General features: G+C 40.5%; 1 protein-coding gene across 7 annotated transcripts in view; it reads right to left on the bottom strand.

The window, feature by feature from the left end:
* The window catches only part of NR3C2 (nuclear receptor subfamily 3 group C member 2), a 205,339-nt gene that overhangs the window by 17,490 nt on the left and 168,481 nt on the right, over positions 1 to 19,368 (bottom strand). For all 7 annotated transcript variants that reach the window (XR_011738859.1, XM_071807996.1, XM_071808000.1 and 4 more), the window contains 2 exons: positions 18,215 to 18,553; positions 17,647 to 17,791 (listed from right to left, as the gene is read on the bottom strand). Coding sequence is in view for 6 of the 7 variants with exons in the window: in XM_071807996.1 (XP_071664097.1) it covers positions 17,647 to 17,791; positions 18,215 to 18,553 (484 nt within the window). In the remaining variant the exon portion in view is untranslated. The remainder of the gene's footprint in view (positions 1 to 17,646; positions 17,792 to 18,214; positions 18,554 to 19,368) is intronic.

The raw sequence follows: 19,368 nt of genomic DNA, 5'->3' as shown, positions 1-19,368 counted from the left end.
TTTCCACCCTTCCACCAGAGACATCTTGAGTCTTCTCATCCTGAGTAACAGTCTCGTAAAAATATGGCTGGCAGGTCTGGAAAATGGGAAAGTGGTTGAACAAAAATTAAAAAGCATGACTTCTTGTTAATGGCTTTATGCCTACTGAGGAGTTTGAAGTTACAAAATGATGGCGCTGACCACTGCCTCAGCCAGCAGCACTCTGCATCCTACCCAAGTAGCCTCCATTTCAAAATCTCTGATTACTACTTTTCCTGAAAATGTAACAGCTCTGCCTCCCTGGATGAAAACACAGGAACAAGGAGAAATGATTTCCAAGCCACCAAAGTTCTTGCTAATACACTACACTGGACCTCCCACAGGGAATTATTAGTGTTAGTCAAATAGTTGCAACAGTCTCTTATTCAAACGTTCAAATATTAAAAAATTGTGTCTATTTTTTTCCACAATACTCATCTAAGAGAGTCGGGAATAAAGGAATATATAATAAGACTATCTCATTTATTAATACAGATTTTTGCTTATTAAATTGTAGAATAATAAGGATACATGACTTGCATCCAGTTTACTCTTTCCGCCCCCCCCCCCCCCCCCCTAAATATACATTTAGCTTCAAACCCTATCACTCGTCTCTATCCTGCAAAAGTTTCAGGTAGCATTAGTAAGGATTTTGTTATACTTCTAAAGCCACTATCCCAAGCCCCAAAAGCTACAGCAAAGAGTCCCTGGGAATTGTCTGTCTCATTTTGAAACTACAATATATACAGGCAGTCAGATGAAGTGCCGTAATTGTTCAGTGACCACTGCTTTTTTAATTACTCAACAACAATTGTCTATATTTCTTCAAACATTTTTTCACATAATTGGGGAACTGGATGAAGTTCAGCTAATTATTTTAGCCAAGCAACTGCCTTTTCAAATATACAAATTGGCTAGTGAAAGAGAAGAACCATACTGTGTGCAAACAAAGACTGATGTAATCTTCCTGGTGTTTTATTTCACTACTGCCGGAGCAGATTTTATTTTCCTCCTTAATACTAATAAATTGGACTCCCCATTGTTATATGGGCTCAGCACTTTCCCGCCGCTCCACCCTCTGCTTGAGACTAAGAGCTTCCAGCTTGCCTTTGTTTTTGGTTTTGTTTTTTTTTTTTTAAATTTAGTAGTAGTAGTAATACCATGTTTGTTTATTTTATTATGCATCTTCCCAAAATTACCCAGTCCGAGTCTAGGACACAGATAACGGTGGCTCCTCATTGAGCTCTTGCAGAAGGCTCAGAGGGATACGTACTAAAGTTGGAAGGCAAATGACAAAGCGATTTTGTATTAAAAAACAAAACAAAACAAAACAAAACATTTTAGGGCATACCTCAAACTGCTGAAGACCAGCAGGATTCAAAACAACAACAGCATATTATATGTTCAGTTTCTCCAACCTCAGGACACGAAGCAGCCGCCACCGTCCCTGCCCGTTTTTGGTCTCCACAGACACAAGAAGCACCAGAACTTTCATCTGGTACCACAACCCACCCAGTAAATAAAAGGAAATGTTTCAAGGTTTTGTCTCAGCCTTCTTATGCTTTCACCAAACTGTGTGGCAGAAAAACTCTGACAGCTAACCAAAACGTAACCCGACTCAAACCATTTTACATTGCATTGCACTTCGTGACATCTTACTTTTTATCTCTTATGTTTTTCTTCATATTTGTTTTGCTTTTATATGATTGCCTAAATAGAAGAATTTTAGTAAATGCGAGGTTTTGTTTGTTGTGTCTGGTTTTTATATATTTTGTCTTTTACCCGCTTTAAAATATTGATCTCTACCCTCAAAGAAAACCTCATGGCATTGTTTGTAGCAAGATAAGAATATATACAGAAGAGTTACTAAGCAGTTTAACATACAGCAAACCTGTAATTTCAAATCAGTTTCCCTCCTGAAAATCAATTCAGTCCATTTATTACTTATTTACAAATTATTACTAACAACAAATTATGTTACTTAATTCATGACTCTGTTTAACATGAGATAAGCATTTTGTGGGAGTTTACAGTATTCAACTTTGCATTTGCTTTTTAACTCACACAGTGTAAAAAATAAGAGTACACAAGCTTTGGAAAATTCACGTGCTGACGTTGCAGATGTCCCAATACCATGAGAGTAACAAAAAAATAAAGCAATAGCTCATACAATAAAAGAGATGGGACGTATAGAAATAAGGGCATGTCAACATAACATGAACAAAGTTATTTCCTCCTTATCAAATGCCTCCTCTAAGAAAAAACACCACCAAGTCATCACAAATGCCATTACCACCATGGGGAAAAAATTAAGACAAAGTTCTACGTTGCCTTTCTCCCCACCCACTTTTTTTTTTTTAAAGAGGAAATAAAAGCAAAACCAACCAACACCAGTTCTACTTCTGACTCAGCATATAAACCTCTTGACATGCAAATGCAGAACGTATAAGGGCATGTGTCCTTATGGGGACATTTAAGAAGATGCGTTCTTACATTCAAGTAACAAAAGGCGTGGAGCCAAAACTCCAAATCTGCTGCACGGATACGCATTCAAAAGCAGCATCATTAGCTCAGTTTAACTTAATCCTCCTTCATAATAATACGCTTTAAATTTTACACCTTAAATTAATCCATCTTAAGTTCCCTGAGTGTCTCCTTTACAGGCTTAATTTAATGCTGGACTCACGTTCTGCTCGACCTTTCCTGAGCTGCGGTGCTGGGAACACACAGGGGAGCCACAACCAGCCTGTGACCCACAGCTACTGCCCTGTCTGCTCCTGCACACCCTCTTTGGCCACCCGTACCTCATGTTACCTGGTCACAGACTCGCTTACCACGTCCCCGCTTTTGCCTCCTTTCCCCCAGGAGGAAGACGAGATGGGCACCTCCATGGGTGGAACTCCCAAGGCACCCCAGCCCCCTTGGTGGGAAGAGGGGGTTTGTTCCTGCTGTTGGGTTTCTCTCAGTGAACCACAGCAAATATATTCCTAGTTGAGAGACTTCTTGGTACCTCCCCTGAGTCTGTCTTCACTTTTGCCTCACTTCATCCGGGATCTCCCCTTAACCACACACAACCTCTTGTGTCTCGTCTCTCATCCCTGCTGCCCTTATTCCCACATTGACTCCAGATTTCCTTTCCCTTCCACAGGCGGGCTGCATGATGACCAGCTCTGTGGTACCAGCCCAACACCTCAGCCTATTCCATCCTCAGTATCTACCCCCAGGGAGCTGAAGAGGTGGATGAGAAGGTGGCAAACAAACCCAGCTCCTGCTGTTCCCCCACTCTGACAAAGCAGTTGTCTTCTTACACAGGGGTAAGTGACGCGGCAAACAGCTTGAGCACCCAACCAAAAGGGGACTAACACCCCAAATCACCCAGGACAGCCCACTCAAGTACAACAGAGATGTAGGATTTGAGCGGTCACACCAGGAAAGGAGGGATGGTTTAAGAAAATTGTTCAAGACAAGGCATCCTAAAAATCAAATCAGTCATAGACCTCATTAATTCCTTTATGTGACCTTCACAGAAAACAAACAGCCACCATCAAAAAATGCAAGACTGCAGGTATGCTGTGCAGAAACGACTTGTTATGAATAAGTAACTTATAATTTATGAAGTCATCATAAAGTCTAGTATCGTAAATCTCCTTGCTGAGTGTGGAAACTGCAACTCAACTGACCATAACCGAAGGGAGGAAACCATGCATCAAGGAATACTCTCTCACAGGCGAAACTCGGCTTCAAACCAAACCTGATACCATGTTTTATTTACTTTCTCATGGATACTTTCAAAGCCACAGCACAAGACATCTTCCTAAACGAGAGAGGGAAGCAAAGAAAGAGAAAGCTGCGGTGGGCGTTCTGGAGATTCATCACTATTCAAGTGGCTTGCTGATAATCCCAAGAAAAAACAGGCAAATGCATCCCCTTTCCTCAGAGGAACAAACATGCAGCCAACTTAATCCCTTGGCCTCTAAGGCTCAGAAAAGACTTCGGAAAAGACCAAGCTGCACTTGTAGCAAAAATCTGACGTCAAAGAGATATTCTTTGTGTTTCCTGATTTTACATTTTTTTCCCCTTTAAGAACAGTTTTCAATTTTATAACCAAGAGCGTTTCCTTTGCAAGACTAAAATCTGTATCTGTTCGAAGTCCATCCATCATTTAAAATGATTTCAGGAAAATTCATAAAGCACAGTATACTGTAACAAAAACAGAACAAATAAAGAAACGCAACCCAACAAAAACACTTGCTAAAGGCCTGAAGGTCAAACCTAGTTTGAAAACCTCAGAAACCAAGATATGCTTTCCACCATGCCAGAAGGGGCAAGGCAGGCAAGCTGTGGATAAAAGGGGAAAAAGAACAGGGATGTGGAATCACAGAGTCCCATGCTTGGTTGTTCGAACTATCTAATCAGAAAAGCCCTCAATCCAAATTATCTTAACTGCCTTAGGAGGGGTTCACCTGTCTGGAAACAGTTTTGAGGTTCTTGAGGAAAGATTAAAAAAAAACACTTATTGTTTTAACAGCAATTAACTCTTTCTTGAGGGAGTATTGTACTTCAACAGCTTCATCATGAGGAACAGTAGGAACAGAACAACATTACCCAGCACAAAACTGAATCTGTTCCTCCATGCGAAGGGGCAATCACTGCTCTGCTTCGTGTGCGGTGGCACTGGGAAACACTGCACATCGTTCTGCTCTGGGGACTGTACCCAGACACCTGTCTCCCATCTTGGAGCCTTTATAAATGCAACCAGAGTCAGCAGTGCTGGAGCAGCATCATTATGTTACTGCACTGATCAAAATCCAAGCCAAAAGACATGCAGAATTCAGGCAAAATTCAATCAGGACTATTCATTCAGCACTTATTTCTTATTCAGCACTTTCTAATCTCTGCTCGCTCTGCAAGCCACAGCAGAAAGAGACAAGAACCTACCCCCTTCAACATGCTGCCTTAAACTCTTAAAGCTTTAGAGCTACCTCCTTCCAGGAAGCAAAAAATACCTGTTACCTTGCATGAATGGCAAATACTGGCAAACCAATCCTGTTGAAATCAATGGCAATTTTGTCATCAGTTTCAATTGGAGAGAAATTTGGGTCATGCCCATTTTTCCCTTAACTTGTCAGTGAGGCAGCAGAAATAAATATCCCATATTTGGCACCACCAGTGACCTCCTACTCATAAGGCAGCAGATGCTCTCCCTAATCAGTAAGAGAGACAGAATTCAACTATTACCGTGCAGCTGGTTAAAATGTCGTGGATAAACATAGGCTGTGAATTAGGTGGTTTATCCAGGAAAGCGTTAGCCTAGAGGCAGCATAAAGGTGACAATCTCAGATGACCACCATGTTGCCAACACAAGCAATCGTGGATCTCAGTCAGGTTACAACATCACAGCCCCTGGCTGCCTGATCTGCTGTGCTGCTGGAAAACAATGTCCTCGCACCAGGCTCAGGGAGAAAACCAAACCAAAACCAAGACCAAGTGCTATCGCCTCAGCCCCCACTGACAGTCTGCATTTCCAGCATACTCCAACCTTTCCAGGACATTTTGGCTGATACTGCTGAACTGCCTCACGCAGCTATTGCCCAAGTACGAAGGTACATGCTCCTTCGTACAGAGGCAGGCAGGTGCCAGCAGTCATGTCTTAAAGCAAAGCTGCAAGACCTGCCATCAGCTGCCAGCAGCTCCTCCTGCTGCCCTCAAATTCCTCTGCCCTGTCCTACCGGACTTCAGCCATTCCCGACAGTCAGCATTCCTTCTCTCTGCCGAGAAGGTGTGGAGAAAACCCCCTGGTCCTATTAATGTGACATAGCAGCAAAGCCCTGGCACTACCTTCTACTTTGAAAATAAGGAGGTTTTTATGGCCAGATCCTCCTGTAGCAGCAGGGGATTGGCTCAAGGGTCCTGGAGATGCCTCCAGCTACAGTGTTCCTGCAGGAATCAGACATGCAACAGGAGAAAGCTGCTCCCTGCAAGGAAACACGTAATGCAAAATAGACAGAATTCCTGCTCTAAAAGTTGCCAGAAGAGAAGTATGTCAGTAATGATCTCCTCCAACCAACTCTTTCAGAAGAACAGGTAAACCTACCATTATCAAGGTGTCCTGCTTTTGTTAAAAGCAAGACCAGTCTCTCTCTCTTTAGTGAATTTTCCTTTCAGCTGAGTTCTTCTAAGTAACTGCACTTTCCTGAAGTTAGCTGCCTATTTTTTTTTTTTTTGGACACTGTGCTCAGTGCTGATAAGATGACCAATGGAATGCAGAAGAGTCCCATGTTTAGATTTATTACTATGGTAACCTAGGTTAACTGATAACAGGACATATTTGCAAGGAGGGGCGGACAGAACAAGTGCCTAAAACTGACCAATTAAGTAATCCATCCCATCCATGACATACATCACATATAAGAAGGAGATCATGAGGGTCTCACTCTCTTCGACCATGGCCAGCATCTAGAGAGGACCCTGCCTGTCTGCTTGTGATCTTGGGCATTGATCCAGGCCCTGCATCCTCAAATACAGTTTTACAGTTTGCTGTGAAGTCCTGCCGAGGACTTCTGGGTGCCTGTCCTGCAGCTGCTGGAGCCACGCCTGCTCCACCCACCCAGCTCCACCGCCACTGAAGTGACACCAACTCCATATCAAGCATTCAAGATTGGTTTTGTGTATTTTGTATATTTTCTCTATTTATTAGTAGCATTAGTAAAGCCTTTAAAACTTTTCCAACTTGCAAGACACTTTCTAGCTAAAGTCTCTCTCTCTCTTTTTCCTTCCTATTACCTTCCCTTAGCGAGGACTTTTTCTTTTTTCCTTCGTGCTGAGAGAGGGTAGAGGGTGGGGGGGATTAACAGAGAGCATCTGCCATGGTTTATTGTCACCTTGCTTTAATATCAAGTCTTTTAATTTCTGAAAGCGCATCTTCCAGTGAACAGAGCTTACCACCAATTACCTTAGCCTTTTCCTTTTCCATCTCCGCTACTTCTTCATTAAGTTGTTTCATCATCTTTTCACTTTCAGCCATCATTTCCTGATTTTCTCTATATCAGTCTGCATTTCCTTTAATACTTCAGTGCAACTCTTTGCCTTTTTAGCCATAACAAACTGATAAGCTATGCAGAAGTGGCTTAAATGTTGCTCGTACTACTTTTTGGTATTCTAGATAGGATGCTCGTTCCTCTTCCAGTTTCTGTAAAGTTGGAGTGATTTCATTTATGACCATTTTAATGTTTTTGAGTTTGGCTTCTTTATTCTCTTAAAGACATACAAACTTGTCAATTTCTACACTGAACTTAAAGGCGTCAATTCTGAAAATTAGGTTTCTCCCAAGAAGTCCTGCTGGTGATCCTAGAGAATACAATCCCAGGTAACCAATACTAGAGAAATTTAGAGCTGCTCTGAAGTGTCAGCTAAGTGCTCTCCTGTTATATGCCCATCAACAAAGGAACTGGCAACAGCTTGTGCGTAATGATTGCCAAGGGAAAGCTTCAGCCCCCAGTCACAGTAAACTTCTGCTAAAATCCAACATAATCACCCAGTTATGTAACCCTAAAATTCCAAGCACATCGAGAGCAAAAAACCCCAAGTATCTCCTGGAATTAACAGCTAATTTATGCAGTTAGCAGAACGCTGATACCAAATACTCTCTTTTGGTTTACATTTGCATTCCAAAAGAGATAAATTACAGTTTAAATGACAAAATACATAATTATGCCTTTAGCACAATGCTTTTTCAGTACCACATTCAATTACAAGTGATGATAATGTACAAATGACAATAAATACTCTTTTAAAGTTCATCAGGGAAAGGTATCACCAGCCAGAAAAGGTGCCTATTAGGTATAGTTTTATATACCCATTATGCCAGGGCCCACTTTGTTCACGTTGTCGTGCTAAGCCTGGCATTTTCTAGAAGACAACCGAGGCACGCCTTCCTCTCATACCAGTTTATAGGAATCTGCTTCCTTATTTTTCTTTTAATCTGGAGGATTAATATTTAACTCCATCGGCCAAGTAGCAAAAGGAAGCACTATACATGTGAAAGGCATTTGGAGATGTCAGCAAACAGCTCATTGACTTGCACAAAGATTAAAGCTCCATCACGTTCAAACAGATGCTTGAAAAGAACAGAACTCTTCTCTATCCCAGCCCTTCCTGCCAAGGACCTCAAGAGAAGTGATAAGACACCCTCCCAAATGTCTGTGGATGTCCTGAAGTCATGCTGAGATGATACTAAGAGACCATAATTATGCCAAGTGAAAAGTAAAATGATTGGGCAAGTCTTCATGCTAAAGTTATAAAAACTAACAGTCAAACCCTTTTAAACAAGCTGGAAACCTGCCAGAGCATCCATTGGGCCAACAGAAGATCAAGATGAAAAAGAAGTGTTTGAAAAAGATCAAACCATAGCAGAAAAGTTAAATAAAATCTTTGCATCAGTGCTCTCCATAAAGGACTCCAGAAAGGTTCTGCGGGTGTGAGAACTAGTTTCAGATTGAAGTGTGAGTAGAAGAGGGTTTAGAAAGAAAAAAAAAAAGTAAAATGAATAGTAATAAATCACCAAGACCAGATGGCATCCATCCATGAGCTGTAAAGTAACTTAAATATGGAATTGCTGAACTACTAACTGTGCTGTGCAGCTTATTGCTTAAATTGCCCTTATAAAAGGCATGGAAGGTGAGAAACGTGACTGATTTCTTAAAAGGGGTCTGGGAGAGAGGAGGGAGCACTCAAGAGACCAGAGTCTAGTAAGTCTCATTTCTATATCTAGCAAAACGATTGAAAGAGGAGCATTAGCAGATAAATAAACATGCCATAATGGAAGGAAGTCGGCACAGCTTTGGCAAAGAGAGGTCACGTCTCACAAATGAGTAAGAGCGCTCTGATGACAGCACAAGGATGCTCTGGTCGATACAGGCAACGTCTGCAGGATGGAAATGCTTTGCACATGCCAGGTCTAGCTGCATCCCACGGCCATATGGGGTGAGACCTCAGAGAACACCAACCCTCCCCTCCTCCTCCTCTCCTCTGCCCTGGTTTCCACAGGAAGGAAACTGGGGCGTGCAGCCTGGGTATGGGCTGCAACACCGTCTGTCGGCGTGCCCAGCGTGGGTAATTACTGGTCCAGGACCTGCTGCGCTTTGTATCAGAAGGTATACGGGGATGCAATCACGGCCAACTTGGATTTTAAAGCTATTAGAAAGATCTCCTGAAAGCTCTCCAAGAGAGCTTAGGGTTAAGGAGGAGGGCTCTTCGAGATTTAGCAGCAGCTCAAGAATAGGAGACCAAGGGTAATAATGAATGGACATCTCTCACACAAGTGATAGAGGTTACCAGGGAAGTCTCATGGAGTTCTGCACTGGGGCCTGCGCTGAAAACTGTACTCATATATCATCCAAAAAAAAAAAATCTAACCTTCGGAAGTGACAGAGCTTGCTGATGACTCCAGATGATGAAATCAAGACCTGTCTGTGAAAAAATCGCTGAAAAATCTTACAAAACTGCCTGGCTGTCTGAAAAAATGAAAGGCAAAAATCACTAATTGCAAGACAATGCAGGCAGTATAATCATCTTCCACCATACCTACAAAACAATTGGTTCTTAATTAACAGACATCTCACAAAATAAAAAGACCTAAGTGTAACCTGGAACAGTTTTTTTGAAAACGTTTACTCAGCATCCACGAATGGTCAAAAAAAAGCAAAGAGTGAGAAAGACGAGTCCAGAGCAAAACAGAAATTGTAATTTTGGTACTGCATAAATCCACTGTGTTCTGAATACAGCATGTCAGCCTGCTCCCCTTCAAAACTAATACAAGGGGTTAGCAAAAGCACCAAGGGAGGAGATGAGGATGCCCAGGGGTACCAAACAACTGACAGACAAGGGGAGATTAAATTGACTCGCTGATTCTTCAGCTCATAGAAGAAATGATGGGACCTGACAGAGATGTGTAAGTGATAAACGGCATACACAGGATGAAAATGAATATACTCACTATTACTACAAACAAAAGAGTGAAGTGGCACTCCATTAAATTATCCGCTACCTGCTTTAAAAACATCTCCAACAAACAAATATGCATAATTAAATTGCAGAAGCAACCGCCACAGAACATTTCAGATGTCAACATTATAAATGTATTCAAAAAGGTATTAGACAAATTCACAGAAGATACAGAATGGTTATTAAGCACAACTGTCCAAATGCAATCTCTCATTCAGAAAGTACCTAAATCACTGACTGCTGGAACGGGCAAATGAAGAAGTTTCCTTTTACCCCCGTCCTGATCTTAGGTTTTCTTTGCAATTGGCCAATTTAAAGGATGACAGGCTGTGCCAGATGGACCTTCTCACAGTTTTCACATTCTTATGCATCTCCTTAAAACCACTCTCCTGTTTTCCTTTAAACTTTCAGAGTTTTAACTGAAACACTAGAAATTTAAGTGTTTAGATAAAGGCATTAAAAGCCAGGGCCGTTACAAAGTTCTGCAAAGAAGTTGAATCTCTTCCTTTGCCCAACCGTTGACCTGCTTCTAATACAAAGAAAAACCCAATAAGACTTACAAAAACTACCTGAAACATATTACACCTATTAAGCACAGCTATGACAGTAGTTCTTAAAAATTTCCGTCTGTGTCTGCACTATATTGTGATCGGTATGTAATAAAAGCCTTTCATATAATTCTCTGGATGGGAAATGAGTTGCACTTTACAAAAAAGAAAGTAACAGTAACAATGCATATATAAAATTTTTAATGATAAAGACATCCACTTCTCACTGTGCCAACAGTTTAGATTGTATGAATGCAGTATTCCTCTTCAAAATAACACATGCAAGCAAAAATCATGCAGGGAGGAAGATCAAGGGGCGCTTGCTGACCTTTTAACAAGACCAGCAATCACACACACAATTTATTAGCAAAGAATGAACATTGACGACTCTTATCAAAAATCACTGTGGTAATACTAATTAAAAATGAAGGATGTGAAGACTGCCAGATGAAAGAGATTACAAAAATGTACCTAAATTTAGACACCACAGGATTAACAGATTGCAAAAGAAATTAAATTAATTACCATAAGGGTTAACAACCATCATCCTGCAAAATGTAAATGGAGGAAAAGTAATCTTTTAAACAATAAAAGAAGTTACTTATTGGCTTTATCACCATGTACAGATGACCTAAGTAATCATCCCCTTCACTCTTGCCCCACAGGTATGCAAGGTAAAAAAAAAAATCTGCTGTTCTTAAATATTCTAATTTTATTACATTTATCTTCCTGCTGTTACTATAGAAATCAGAATACCAGAAAAACTTACAGGATTCAGCATCGAACAGGCACAGACCAGCTTCCACAAGTATATTATAAGAGGAAATTAGGAACGTAATGAAAAGACAATGAACATGCTATTTACTAATAAAAGACACATAATTAATAAATGTAACTTAAAATAAAATCTTAGCTATTCAGCTGAGCTACATCTGAATTCTTAATTTAATTTTATTACTTTCCTCAAGGTTATAAATTCCTCTGCCCGTTCATATCCCCTGACAACATTAGCACAGAAACTTGACAGAAATCTCCATGTTCTGAAGATGCTTTTCTGCCTCTCTCTACCTCATGTGCTCTACTTTAACTTTCTCATTTGGAAAATGTATTCTCTATTCTTCCCCTAATGCTAACATCAACCTCTCTCTGCCTTTGTATTTTAAAACTTCATACTTGGGGGAATTACCAAGGGCATAGCATGAAAGATCCTTGCAATGCTACATTTTTATTTTACTGAAAGTTACATCTTGCACTTCAGAGGAAGGATTTACCTTAATTTGCAGTAACCTTTGTTAGCTTTTTAACTGCATTACATGCATAGTATTATAGGGTTATTTAAAAACATCTGGAATAATCAATGAATTTTATAATGAAAAAGCCTTCCATACTGCACTACAAACTAGAAGAGTAACCAGTAGCGTCACAATTGCCCGCAATGGCAATAATAGAAGGACTGGCACTTAGCTCAAAAATCCATAGCCTGAAGCTTTTCCTAATCAGTCAAAAGCACCAATACATTATTCTGTATATTCTGCTCTTACTGTTTCGAATGTAATATCCAACAAACCGTGGCCTCTACTGAAACCTTTTTGTTATGAGGACTGAGCTGCATATGATGTAATGCAATAATTTCAGAGATGGAAAAAAGACATGGCTGATCCAAATACTTGTGAAAACTGTTCCCAGTTTTTAGACCTGGCTTTTGAAGTTCACTTGAATAATTCTTGGTACCTCGTGCAATGGTTGGTGCTGTTTTTATCAGGCAGACCTTCACGTCCTTGACTAGGGTAAAAAATCTCTGTAAAAATCTGATAACAGACAAAAATGCAATGGGCAGGAAAATCAGAATGCTTACACACCTATGACTTATTCTAGCTGCTGCAGATGACAAACCAAGGAAAATCAAAGGAGCAAGAGAACACACAGCACATTAGTCATTTGGTGCATTTGCAAAATACTGTTGAAAAATTGATGCTGTACTTGAAGGTACTCAAGTGTCTCAATAAGGTGTCTCAGTATTACTAAACTCTTTTAGTATCCCAGATGTTTGCCATTTACAGCTAGATAAGGCCGGAATGGTCAACAAGACAACTTGGGTAAATTTCCTAAAAAGAGTAAAAAATTTTTGAATTTGAGTGTCTCTTATTCGAAAGTCCCTAAGGATTATAAGTGTACAAAGAGAGCATGCAAAACCTAAACTCAAAAGAAAAATTGAATGGGATAGGCGATGGGAGCAGAAGCCATGGCCCCGATAGCAGCCCCCATCCTACCACTACTACTGGTTACCCATGTCGGCGGAACGAGGATCCTCATCGTGCCATGTCTTGGCTCCTGGCAGGTTTCTGTTGGCAGTGCTGCACCCATCCACGGCTTTTATCCCTTCCTGAGCCTCTGAAGGGTTGCCAGCCATTGCCCTGACTTAACGTACAGGTGGTGGAAGTGGATACCTGGGCAGGTGTCACCAGTGGCCTGCAGGACAGCAGCTGCCCCCAGCCTGCCACAGAAATGTGAGCAAGAAGGAGCATCCCTTGCTTTCCTCTGGGATTCAGGCATCTGGCTCAGCACTGCAAACACATAAACTCCTACTATTGAAAGACTGGATTTCTTCCAGGACCTAAACCGTCATGCTCTTTCCAAAAATATTGGGGACTTTTCCTTCAAAAGGATGGAGCCAGAGAAAGAGTCGTTTTAGCTATTAGTTAGTTCAGTGATTAATTCATGCAGTAAGGGAGAGATCAAGGGAATTTGAAACTAACTTCCCTACCTTCCAGGACCATGTCTTAAAAATCGTATTTTAGGCTGTTCCTTGTAGCAAACAGTTCATTTTGCATAGCTTCAGGCAGAATCCCTGAAAATAAGCTAGCGTTAAAACACATCTTATTTTGCTACGTCACTTGCTTCCAATTGTGTATAATTTTAACAATTTAATGCTCTGGACTTGAATTGTCCATGCATATGCTCGCTTCAGGTTGAATTAAATTAGAAAATTTCAGCTGAAGTATTTGGTTAAGCCTTAAGAAAAATTTGCTCCCTCCCTTGAGTTAAATAAACAACAGCTCTTTTTTTCCTGTGGGATTTTTGTTACTTTAGAGTAGGAACCTGAAATGTTTCAAAGCTTAAGTCTTGATTCAGGGACAGTCTTTTGTCATTTCTTAGGAAAATCTATCTTCCCCACTAATATCCCTCTGTTATCCCAAATCCCTAGGGTCCATTCAAAGGAAGGCTTCCTCGCCTGCAATGAATGAAGCAAAAACCCAACAGTCTCTCACTACATAATCCTATATCATCCCTACAACTCATCAGTGCAAAAAGGATGGAGTCACACAGGACAAATAATGTGTGATACCATAAGTTAAAGGTAATTGGTTATGCACAAAGTCATTAAGGTGTGTACCTCAAGAGCTCAAACTATGATTTCACAGACCACCTTAATTTTGGAATTTTGCAACTTATTGAATTTGAGCTTGCAGCCTTCAGAACATTATTGCAACATCTTTTGTGTCTTACTACATATGCAACAGTCATCCTTTAAGAGTGTTTACCTGCAATGGGAACTATGGGGTGTCGCATTTATGATGGTCTTTTAAAGATTTACTGCGGAGTAAAACTAAAGTTATAGGTATAGAATATTAGTTTTTATTACAACTACTATGCTACAAAATAAGTGGATTAAACCAAAAGGCATACTGTAACTTACACACACCTCTTTTCAGGCTGTTTTTAGCCGTTTCTGTAACAGGCTGAGTGGCCATTTCCTTATCCCTCAGTTCACATCCTCGCATTTACTTAAGCTCAATCAAAGCAAGGAATATATGCATGATCCATAAAGACAAAGGCCACACTTAATTAGATAGGTAACATGACTAAATGAAGGCGGACAAATACTATTGGCCTTCCGTAAGCCTAGCAAGAAATCAAACCACATACTAGTAGGGGGGTATTTTGCACTGTATTGACACAATTAATCAAAGGTTCATTTAACTGCTATTAACAGCAGAGACCCTTATTTGTTATCCATCTTGTTTACAGGCCCTCAGAATAAGAAAGAAAACGAGATCATATATCATGGTCTTGCAGAAACATTACGACTTCCTTTTATTCACAGTAGTTAAGAGTAAACGGAAAATTCATTTAACATAAAACAAAGCAACATAATGCCAGCCTCTACTTTCACTCTTTTTTAACTGTTCATTGAAGAAAACACTGAACTCTATGGGGCACCCAGTGCATGGTACTGGCAAGGGATCCTATCCTATCGGATATAGGGCCCTGCTAATTACTTTTTGCATAGAGATGGGAAATGACCTCACCAGACACAATATGAAGAAATATCAAGAAAATCTTTGCCATGTGATAAGAGAAGCATAACTCTCTCAAGTCAGCAGAAGGAAAAGTAATTTTAAAGCATCTCCTTTCCATGCTGCATCAACTAATACATGTCCTAAAATGCCAAGGCCAGTAACACTCAAAAAGTTGCACCAAGCGAACCTTAGGGAGGTCTGACATATCTCATGGCACGGAAATGAAGGCCCATGTTTTTAACTACACACATTTTCAGGATCATGGTACTCAAGAAATAAAGATAAGACCAGCTTTCAGTAATTCCATAGCAAGTTTCAAACCAGTGTATTTGCACAAACAGAAATACATATTATGTTTTGCACTTCTCTGAACATTTCTTACTGAAAGTGTACTGGTTGACTTGTACAATTCCAGGAATTCATCTCTGACCTTATGTCAAAATTGGGAAAAGAGCTACATCTCCTGGACTTGGAATTACGAAATACTTTAGTTTGGGAGGGACCTTGGAGGTCTGAATTCCAATGCCCTGCTTGCAGCAGGGCTAATGTCAAAGTTGGGGTAGGTTGCTTGGGGCTTTGCTCAGTCAAAGTTTGGACACCTCCAAGGATGGAGCTTCCAGGGCCTCTCTGGGCACTGCTCTGTTACTTCACCATCTCATGAAATTTCACCTCCCACTGCCCAGGAGGCAGTTTGTTGTCCTAGACTTGCAATCACAGCCTCTCATCCTTCCACTGGGTACCTCCAAGAAGAGTCTGACTCCATATTTTCTGTAATTACTCGTCAGGAAAAATGAACATTGCAATTAAATCCCCACTGTGCCCAGTATGTTTCTGGTGGCATGAGTCTGGCTCCCTTCCTGTCCCACCCAGCACTGATCACCTTGGCCAGCAGGGATCACCACTTGATCACAGGGCTCTCTACAGTTTCTCAACGACTTTCCCGTGTCAAGGAGCCCACAACTCAGATTCCAAATGCAGTTTCACAACTACTGCCCTGAGTGGAAACGTGAGAAACTTGGAACAAACATCTCCTGCAATTCCCATTGTGTATGAAATGTGAGTGAAGTGAGAAAAAGCTCCCTCATTCCAGTGTTGTGCCCGTCATCACCGTGGCGCAAGCACTGAACTCCTATCCTTTTACCGCCAAGGGTATTTCTTGTCTCCATCAGGTACTTCAAAAGCCCCTGTCCCACATCTTACAGCTCAACACAGCTCCTGGTAATTTATTTTTCCTCTCTTTTGACACACCTGCCTTCTCCTAGCTTCGGTAACTCTGCAACAAGTATATTGTTAAACATATAGAAGACCAGAAGACCACTACCTATCATACATAACTGTTTTGGGATGTCTTTATTTTGCATTCCATGGCACTGCAGTTCTTTTCCTGACTGGATACTAAACTTCACTATAATTCTGCAGGCACTTACGTTCAAGGCTTGCAATATAAAGCTCACAACTGATCTCAACTTCTGAAAGTTGAACACTAACAATGTGCACGTGCTTTCATTTGCAAGCAGGATTGATTTCCCTGTCCAATAAATTCTGACCCCCCAACTGACTTACTTCAGATAAGAGAAAGCTGCCTCTGTGTTTGTACTTTTAGTCTACATTCCACCAGGAGAAGTAAATTCTTCAAAGTTCACATTTTCCCTTGGCTTTAGTTACAGATATTTTATCTTTGATGATTCCCTAATGTCCAAGTCACAGTGGAGGCACTTTCAAGAAGGAAAATGGCTGACAGTACATTTTCAACCACATGCAGTGAATCATCAGCTCCTCCTCTTGCAAAAAAAAAAAAAACAACCCAAACCAAACGATCCTCCTTTGATATTGCTCACTGCTTTGGGACCAGATCTCATATGCATTAATTATTTAGGCATTCCTAAATCAAAGAAAGAGTATTAAGATGGATAGCAACAAAGTACCTTCTCCAAGAAAAATATTTCAGAATGTTTCAGAAGATAGAGTGCTAAGTTAATTCTTTTTTGTTAATTCTTTTCCTGTTTGTGGTGTGGTGTGTTTTTTTTTTCCTTACCTCTAGAAAAAAAACAAACAAAACAAACAAAACCCTTCTTGGATGAGATATTATGTTACCCCAGTTTGACTGCCTGTGTTTTCACTTAAATTTTGACTTTACTGTCTCAGAATAAACACTAGGCGAGTGGAACAAAAATTAAATTATACTCATCAAAAGCTAAGCACTAAAAATACAAACTTAAAATACAAAGGAACACACATACTCAGAAGGAATGGTTCCTTGGTTGATCCTTCCTTTTGTTTGAATGCATCGTAAAAGAAGTTATGTTTCATTACTGAAAAAACGTTTTGGCTTCTTTCATGATTGCAAAGAAGGGTAATTAAGACTGTCAAGAAAACATATTGAACAGCTGTATATTGTTAACAAAAGCACCATTGTATGACTGTGCTGAAAAAAACTGGCAATTTAAACATTCACATTTCCTAGAAGTTAGATATTTTTCCAAGCTCCAGTAGATACCAAAAAATGTTCTTTTCTATAAACCTTGGTAATGTATCAGTCATATTTCAAGCCAGCAGAATGGTCCTGGTTTGAGAACACATCCACATACATAAGGAGAAACGGATGGCGGTATCAAAGCTTTGCCAATTGAAAACTGAATCACTGAAAAAAATACTAAGCTACTTTTTAAAATGCGATTAGTTGAAATTTTCTTAGACTGTAAGTATGCTCAAAAACCAAATAAAGACAGAGTAATCCTTCCAGCTTGCACTGAAAAGGACCATTAAGGAATACTTACTCATCGAAGATCAGGTCTGGAGCAAAATAGAGGAACTGGCTGTTTGTATGTTTGTATGATCTCCAACTCAAGGCAAACGATGACAGACACATCCACGAATACTGAATTAAAGTAATTTGGTCCTCGAGAGGCAAGTTTCTAAATCCTAGAGATCAAACCAGAAAACACCCATTAACTATACTGTGCTCTACAAGGGCTGGCCAAACCAGTGATGAATACATCACTCATTATTTTCCTAGTATTAACAAACAAGAGCAACACTCCCACAAAGTATACTTCTGAAAAAAAACAAAACCATAATTCTTCATTCCAGTGACAAAACATGTTTTCCTCTTAATAGGTTATTATTCAAAATGAAAGCTTTTAAAATATCCATCACAGACACATGAAATAAACATTACATAAATCAAAAAAAGCCAGCAATGTTGTCTCAGAGGTTCATTTCACACCCCCCTGTGAGGAATTTCAACACAGTCCACAGATTAAAGATGCAATTTGTCAGACAAATAGTTCATTAATCCATACGAAAGATCGAACAGAAATGTCACCAAATGCCTCATGGTCCTACCTGGAAGTATCTTTGCCCACTTCACCACCTGAATCATCTGCTTGCCGGCCAGGCGGTTTAAGGTGGAAAGCAGGTACTCTGCTGTGTCTGGCTTCGAACTGTCATATCCTGCATATACGATCTCCGGCTCAATGCTTTCAAGGATCTTAACAGGAGAGGGAGTAAGTGCTGGTGAGATAGCAGACATGTGGGGGACAAGTGCTGTGTTGACAGAGGGCTCGGTCACGGGCGGGATGTACGTCGTCCCTTCCTCAGGGCTCTGGGGTGGTGGCTGCTGCCGCTGCTGGGGCTGCTCCTCATGCATCCCTTTCAATTTCCCCAACTTCTTGGACTTCCGAGCTGTGAAGACAAGCAGCACAAGAACCAAGTCAGCACAGAAAACCAGCGTAACCTTCCAGAAAATGGAAGTGTAAGTGTCATCTCAAAGTTCTCAAGTGAAACAGGAGCAGAAGTCACCAGGAGCTGAAGAAAAACTTCACTGCCTGCAGCACCATTATGCTGGAAGAAGGACCAAGAAACACATCTATGCTCATTTGCATGGCTTTACTTTATGTTAGAAGTGACAGAATGTCTAGTATCTGTCTCCATACAGACGTGCATGGAACCATCCTAGTTACTGTAGTTGGTACTGATTAAAAATTTCAGAAGTTTATTTCTTTTGTAGCTTAAATGAATCGCTTATCACCTACAAGTCTGTAATTCATGTTCTCCATCACATTTGGTAATCAAAAGGAATCTCCCTGGCAATGCCCAAAATTGGCAGACCCAGAGCCCTCCTAAGCTTTAGAATCCTAGTGCTCACCCTGGCTGTGCCTTAATTTGAAATGCAGTCAATCAATCTCGAACAGCCTAAGCCAGTCAAATCCCTTTGCTTCTGTTGGTTTGATACTTCCATAAGAGCTTCATTCCCTTCTCTTGAGTACTTCCCTTCCAACCCCAACCAGTTTGTTATTCTGTGATTCTGAAATGATACTAAAAATATTTACCCGGCTAAAGAAAAAACACAGAGCCTCGTATAACACCTTTCTTCACTGCTATCAACATTTCTACAATGATTCTTTTTTCTTTAATGCTATCCTCTCTTCTTTACTAAGTACTCCCAGAAGACAGCAGCGTTAGCCAGCTGTTCTCTGTGGGTTGCCTTCCCAACTCTG

The sequence above is a fragment of the Patagioenas fasciata genome, chromosome 4, assembly GCF_037038585.1.
Source record: "Patagioenas fasciata isolate bPatFas1 chromosome 4, bPatFas1.hap1, whole genome shotgun sequence".
Lineage (NCBI taxonomy): Eukaryota > Metazoa > Chordata > Aves > Columbiformes > Columbidae > Patagioenas > Patagioenas fasciata.
This window is presented reverse-complemented; position numbering and strand designations above follow the sequence as displayed.